Here is a 7,230-nt window from a genome sequence, read left to right as displayed (position 1 = left end):
TGCAATTTGTCTTTCCAGAGTGAAAAGGACCAGGTCATGACAGTATTTATGATATTAACAATTGTAAGTTTCACCCACGTTAGTTTTTTTTTTTATCATGCTTTGATTCCTTTCTTATTCTTCACTTTGTGAAAAGATATGTTTGAACTCCAATAGGACTGGTTAGTACCGTTTCTGAAGTGGGATATCAATACGTGTGGAACAGAGAAAATCTCATATCCAGTGTCTGATCTGTGGCTGCCGGATATAGAAATTAAAGAGTTGTAAGTATCAGTATCACAATTGTGATATTAATTAATTTCCACCTTTATGTTTTAAATCTAGATAAAACTACAACTACATTTAAATAAATTGATAAAAAATTATGTCTTATAATGTTTTTTTTTGCTCTCTGACAACATTGCAGAATGGATGAAGACAAAAGTCAGAGCATTCCCTACCTACAGATAAATTACACTGGAGGGCTTCATTTAGTCAAAGTCAAAAGAATTCCTGTTTCGTGTCAACTGAATATCTACAGGTTTCCGTTTGATGTCCAGGAATGCTCAATTACTTTCCTTTCCCTCATTCATGAAGGTAATGCTGTAATAACTGTAGTTATTCTAGTGAAACTTTGTAAAGTGACTATAGAGCCTACAAGAACAGATAAATAAAATGTCTGAGATTTGGATTTTATAAATCTAGTTTATTTAGATTTTTTTTTTTTTTTTATAAATCACCAAAATATGTATCAGTAAAATCTTAAGCATAACATTTTTAGAAACAAAGTTATTGAGACAAAAATGCTGAGAATGGAGCCACAAGGAAGGAGGAAAAGAGAAAGACCAAGGAGAAGGTTTATGGATGTGGTGAGGAAAGACATGCAGGTAGTTAGTTTGAAAGAGGAAAATGTAGAGGACAGGGGGGTGTGGAGACGGATAATCCCCTGTGGCGACCCCTAATGGGAGAAGCCCAAAAAAAGAAGAAGTAGACACTTTCCAAAATTTTGGCATGTTTCCCCAAACATTCATTTGAAATACTTTGCCATGATTCTTGTAAAACTTGCCGAAGGTGTTCTTCACTAGTTGAATATTTCTACTCGATCTTGCAATCCAGTTCATCACAAAGCAGTTCAGTACGATTTGGGTGCAGTGACTGGAAAGGGCATTCCATGAGAGATAACACTCCAGCTGACTGTTTGCTCTTTAACTAACAGTTACAGAGCTTAGATGCACACTTCAGCTCACTGTCTTGTTGTATGGAGACGATTTCAATTCAAACTCATCTGGACACCAAACTTTCTTCCTGTCATTCACTGTCCAATTCTTGTGTGTTTTTGACTTTTAGCTAGTTTGTTTGTACATTAAAAAACACACGTTGTAACATGCATGTGTCCCAAAAACCATATAAGTGTTTCCAAACCTCTAAAAGGCACTATATTAATATAAATATTCAAGCACCACTAATTATACTAATGTATATTTTATGTTTCACAACCCTCCACAACATTGAAATAGCCACCTGTAAAGGGGTAAAGTGTACGACATATTGTTTTATAGTCGTATTAGTATCATTTAAAATAACTAATACTTTCTTCTAACACTACTGAATTGCTGAAAGAAAGAAATATTGTATCTTTGTATTGTTCATCCGCAAATGTTTTAGTCCTCTCTTAATTTTTGTTGATATGCTACTCTTTCAGAAGATGAAATGATCCTAACTTCTAAATCAGTCGAATTTTCTACAAACTCATCTGTAGATTCTGATTCGGGATGGAAACTCGAAGATTTGACAAAATGTAATTTCACTTATAATCTTACCAGCATTCGGTCTTTTTCTTGTCAGCAGTACAATGTGAGTATAACCCACATAAATCATTGTGCCTTTCATAATTTCTTTAATTCTATCTATAGAGAAATCATAGCTCATGGACTGAAGCAGTGCATCTCTTTGTGTTTCTGCCACAGCTAACCCTTAGCCGTGAGGCGAGTCTCTATGTAGTGAACCTCCTTGTCCCCAGCTGCTTCCTGAGTCTGTTAGACCTGTGCAGTTTCATCTTGCCTCCTCAAAATATGGATCGCTCGGCTTTCAAAATGACCCTTATCCTCGGCTACACTGTCTTTCTGATCATCACTAATGATATTCTGCCTAAGAGTGTCTCACCTACTCCTCTAATAAGTAAGTCCTGCAGTACAGTGGGTGTGGTGGGAGAATATTTTATAACCATTTTAAATGTTAACATAGCCTATACATACAACTTATTATATATTTGTCAGAAGACCTAACTGTGCTATAATGATGTTCATTAAAGATGAAGAAATTCATCAATACGTGTTAATAATTAACCGTCTAAGAAAACACATCCTGTAGTTTGTTTAATAAAAATTTGATTGTCAAGATCGGACGTAATTTTAATATCGCATACTTGCTATCATAAAGGTTTTTAATCCCTTACAACTAATAGTGTTATTGAAATAAGACTGGGTAAGATGTTTGAAGGTAGCCTAGGTAAATCATTGCTTTGATTAAGTAAATGTCCGAATAAATAACTGATTTTGTATCCCACCATGGCACCAGTCTGGCATAAACCCTGAAACACTTGAGCATAGTTTTTGTAGTTACAAAACAATTTTACAGTACAAAATGTGACTTGCTGTACAATCTCAGGTATATTTTCTTACCAATTTGCTGCCAAAAAACAATCATATCTAACGATGATCGAACCAAAAGGCAATAGCATATTAACGTACTTTATTGTTCTTGTTTCTTTTTCTATGCAGATGTGTTTTTTTCTCTCAGCTTGGGGCTGATGGTAGCCAGCCTTTTGGAGACAATGTTAATTGTTAACCTCAGTAACTTCCCAAACAAATACCCCAAAGTACCCCGTTGGGTGCATGTTCTCATTCTGGACTTCTTGGGACGCCTCCTGTTCATATCCCACAAATGCCCTGATGCTCAAGTGGAAGTGGTTTTAAACTCAAATGCAAAAGGTAACAGGAATAATTCAAATACTAATGAGTGCTACACAAAACTCAACAATAGCTGATAACAATTTATAAACAGTTTAAAATCAGGAAGGCACTGAGGTCTGTTTATTATGTTGCGTAGATTACTTAAGAAATGTGCTGGGCATTTAGGACCTCAAGAGTTACCTCCTGCCTGCTGGCACTCGGAATAGCACTCCTATTAGTAAAACAAATAGTTTGAATTAATTTTTCCCCTCTGCTGGGAAGTTATTAAATTTAAGGTAAACACACCTTAGGAGGTAATTGGGTGTTGATATGCTTGTATGTTGCAATCAAAATTCTTTGAACTGAACTGAACTGAACAACAGAGTGGAAGGACTTTATACATACAACATTTATTTACTTTATACAACATTTAATGTTGTGACACATTACATACAGTGGAGGAGAATTGTTACGATCACTTACTGTAACTATAACTGGTCACCAGTCACTTGTTTATCTCGTACTTTTTGAGATAAAAAGACAAAGACAAAGTTTAATAGCTTTAAATTTTACTGTTACAAATCGCTGTCAATCGCTCCTTATTGAAACTCTACCATTGACAATGATGTTTCTTTAGTTAAAAAATAGAGTGAAGGTAACAAATAATTAGGTATATAAGTTGCTACTTTGGGAACATATTAGAACTTGAGAATTCATGTACAATATATCAGTGATTAGCTTTGCAGCTAGAACCATTGGCAGAGCTGGTGATATCTTTCTATCTGTCTGTCTGTCTGTCTGTCTGTCCATCCGTCTGTCCGTCCGTCATGGGTTCAGATCCCAACACCACTGCTGGGTACTTCGGCAAAGCCCCAAAAGCTGTATATCTAAGATAACTGAAAGCCAAATGCTATAAATGTAATATAACATGTATATTAACATTCTCACCACAATATGATTGATTATTTTCTTAGAACAGCAAACCTTAGTATATTTTACTCCTTATATAACAATACTAATCCTAATGGAAAAATTCTACACACGGCAACTATTTATATAACTATAAATAGCAATATTTTCCTTATATTTTTTTTGTATGTCAGAAAAAGCACTGCATTAAGATAGATACAAATATATTTTAGATCACCTAAAGTCCATCCAAACTCATTATCATAAACATGACTGTAACAGTAGCTTATGTCTCATTATACTCTTCATGAAAGCAGGGAATCCAGACATAACAGCAATGATGCCTTCTCTCACTGGAGAAAAAGACGAGAGAGAGGGTTCTGCAGTTGTGAATGAGCTGAAGAAAGTGGCCCAAGACTTGCTGACAATTCGACTGAGGGTGGAAGAACACCTGAGACCCAAGCAGGCTGAGATCGAATGGAATCTGATCGCAAATGTTATTGATCGCTTCTTGTTCCTGATTTATATCCTCTTTGTGATTGCAAGCTACATCACTATAATTGTCTTATGGTCCAGTTCCTAAGTGCACTAATCAAAGTAGAAAAGGAGGAACATATTAAGTTATACGTTTTTGGTTTGGTTCAAACATTTCTTCAAGTTTGAATAAGGGTTTATTATAAACTATAAGAAAGCAGCATTACAAAATTTAAAAGCACATTTCTTTATTACATTTATTAATAATCGAATAAATAAAAGCTATTCTGGAGTTGATTACTTTCCAATATTAATAACATCCTGATGTTTTGTTATTAGTGTACTACTATTATTACTACTATTAGTGTAACTACTCTTGTTAACTTACCTTACAAATATTTGATATTATACTATACAGACAAAAATATTAGGACACCTGAATTTTCCAGACATATGTGTCTTTACCAAACTTTCGCCAAAAGTCGGAGGCACACAACTGTACAGGACGTCTCTGAAGTGTAGTAGCAATACATTTTCTCTTCACCTAAACTAGGAAACCCAAACCTGCTCCAGCAAGACAATGCCCTTGTGCACCATGAAAATTGGAGTGGAAGATCTTGAGTGGCCTGCTAATGGGCTCTGCATTAAATGCATTAAATACTTTTGAGATAAATTAAAACACTGACTGCACCCCAGGCCTCCTTGCTACTAAAGCTCTTGTGGCTGAATGATCACAAATCTCCATAACCTTTCACCTAAATCTAAAAAAACAGCAATTGGGGACTCGATGTGGAATTGAATGTCCAAATAGTGTATATACACCTATGATATTAGTATGTTTCTTTTACCAGTCTCTCTTTTTTTTTTTTTATCTTACTTGAAATTAATGACACAAATAAAAATTTTTTTTTTTGAAAAACTTCAATGTCCTCTCTCTTTATTCCACCATGACATAAAGCCTAAGTGAGGCTAAAGTGACTAAAATGCTAAATAAAGGTCTCCTCACAGAACACTTCAGGAAATTATACCATCTGCCACACAACACCATGTGGAAGGTGATACTGTAGAAACACTAACATAATAGACAGAGTGCAATAATATAAACCTGTGTTTTCTCAAATTATTGTTTCTCGACTGCTGTTAGGTAAATTGACTCACCCTTTCTAACCAATCAGAATCTGGGAAACCAACAGACCTGTGATATTAACTGTAATGTTAACCTTTTCAACTGTTGTCTCTTCAGTCATAAACTTCACCAATACAGTACCAGATTGTATTCCACTATATGACTTCACATTATACAGGTACATTTATCTCTATAAATTAGAATATCATTAAAAACTTGATTTATTTTAGTAATTTAGTACAAAAAGTATAATATATAGATACCTCACACACAAACGGATATATTTAAAGTGTCTATTTCTTTTAATCTTCTCAGAAAATTAGAATTAGAAATTAGAGAGGCACTTCATTCAGTGCCTCTCCTCTCTTCATACAGACTCTGGGACCTTGATTTCCAAATGAAATGCAAAATTGACTTTTCTTTCATCTAAAAAGACAACTTTAGCCCACTGAACAACAGTCCAGTCCCTTTTGTCCTTTGCCCAGATAAGACACCTCTGACGTTGTCTCTGGTTCAGGAGTGGCTTGACACAAGGAATGCGTCAGTTGTAGCCCATGGATACGTCTGTGTGTGGAGGCTCTTGAAGCACTGACTCCAGCTGCAGTCCACCCTTCTGCCCAAATTCTCAAATGGGTTTTGTTTTACCTTTTACTACCATGTATTTTCCTTCTATCCACCTTTCTATTAATGTGCTTGGAAACAGCACTCTGTGAACAGCAGCTTCTTTAGCGATGACCTTTTGTCTCTTACTCTCCATGTGCAGGGTGTCAATGTGTCAATTCTTGACTTGACTCTTGACTTGACTTGATCGTCTCCTGTCAAGTCAGCAGTCTTTCCCCATGATTGTGGAGCCTGAACCAGACTGAGACACCGTGTAAAGGCTCAGAAAACCTTTGCAGGTGTTTGAATTTAATGTGCTGATCAAAGTGTGACATCACGAGTCTCCAATACTGAACTTTTTTACAATATTAAAATTTCCTGAGATACAGAATTTTGTGTTTTCATTAGCTGTAAGCCATAAGAGATAAACACTTGAAATATATAACAAAGATATGATGAATTTATATAAGAGCTTCACATTTTGTATTGAATTACTAAATCAACTTTTTAAATAATATTCAAATTTATTGAGACGCACCTGTAAGTGCTTATATCGCTTAGTGTCTAGTCATGATAGAGCAACGAATTTTTTTTTTTTTTTTGTTTTTCCTTGATGATTAATTTAATCACATGTTGTTTGGAGACATGAACATACTGGACATGTTTGCTCTGAATTTTCTACTTCCTCTACTTCTTAACTAGAAGTGTAGCATATAACTGTGACTAATGTTGTTTAATCCCCAATCAGTCAGATGTTGAATACACAACCTCGCAAAGACATGACTCATATAATTAGTCAAGGTAGGAGCTAGTTCCTACTAAATAGACACTAACGTGTGGAAATTGTTGTTGTTGTGAAGTTCTATGAAGGAGATTAACAAACCAGATTCCAAAAAAGTTGGGACACAGTACAATTTGTGAATAAAAAGGAATGCAATAATTTACAAATCTTATAAACTTATATTTTATTCACAATAGAATATAGAAAACATATCAAATTTTGAAAGTGAGACATTTTAAAATGTCATGCCAAATATTGGCTCATTTTGGATTTCATGAGAGCTACACATTCCAAAAAAGTTGGGACAGGTAGCAATAAGAGGCTGGAAGAGTTAAATGTACATATAAGGAACAGCTGGAGGAGAAATTTGCAACTTATTAGGTCAATTGGCAACATGACTGGGTATAAAA

The 7,230-nt window shown here is 35.0% G+C and overlaps 1 protein-coding gene across 3 annotated transcripts; it reads left to right on the top strand.

Annotated features, from left to right (window-relative positions):
• Window positions 1-4,966, top strand: LOC124378167 (5-hydroxytryptamine receptor 3A-like). Of its 3 annotated transcripts, none has more exons than XM_046837705.1 (7): window positions 1-63; window positions 137-263; window positions 407-576; window positions 1,682-1,833; window positions 1,947-2,157; window positions 2,760-2,969; window positions 4,154-4,966. In XM_046837705.1, exons 3-7 carry the CDS (start codon window positions 408-410, stop codon window positions 4,420-4,422), a joined length of 1,011 nt encoding a protein of 336 aa, XP_046693661.1. In that variant the 5' UTR covers window positions 1-63; window positions 137-263; window position 407; the 3' UTR covers window positions 4,423-4,966. The 3 variants fall into 3 exon arrangements, with proteins under 3 accessions (XP_046693661.1, XP_046693660.1, XP_046693659.1); XM_046837704.1 differs by having other exon boundaries at window positions 12-63; window positions 157-263; window positions 4,157-4,966; XM_046837703.1 differs by having other exon boundaries at window positions 12-63; window positions 157-263.
• Window positions 4,967-7,230: the final 2,264 nt, after the last annotated feature.

The sequence above is a fragment of the Silurus meridionalis genome, chromosome 24 (genome assembly GCF_014805685.1).
Source record: "Silurus meridionalis isolate SWU-2019-XX chromosome 24, ASM1480568v1, whole genome shotgun sequence".
NCBI classification, from domain to species: Eukaryota; Metazoa; Chordata; class Actinopteri; order Siluriformes; family Siluridae; genus Silurus; species Silurus meridionalis.
The sequence above is the reverse complement of the archived record's forward strand: the minus strand, read 5'-3'. Positions and strand labels throughout refer to the sequence as shown.

Excerpts from the sequence above, each read along its gene's own strand:
- LOC124378167 (XM_046837703.1), top strand. The coding sequence starts at position 37 with ATGACAGTATTTATGATATTAACAATT. Across the intron at positions 64-156 it reads TATTTATGATATTAACAATT|GACTGGTTAGTACCGTTTCT; the intron begins GTAAGTTTCACC and ends GAACTCCAATAG. Across the intron at positions 1,834-1,946 it reads TTTCTTGTCAGCAGTACAAT|CTAACCCTTAGCCGTGAGGC; the intron begins GTGAGTATAACC and ends TTTCTGCCACAG.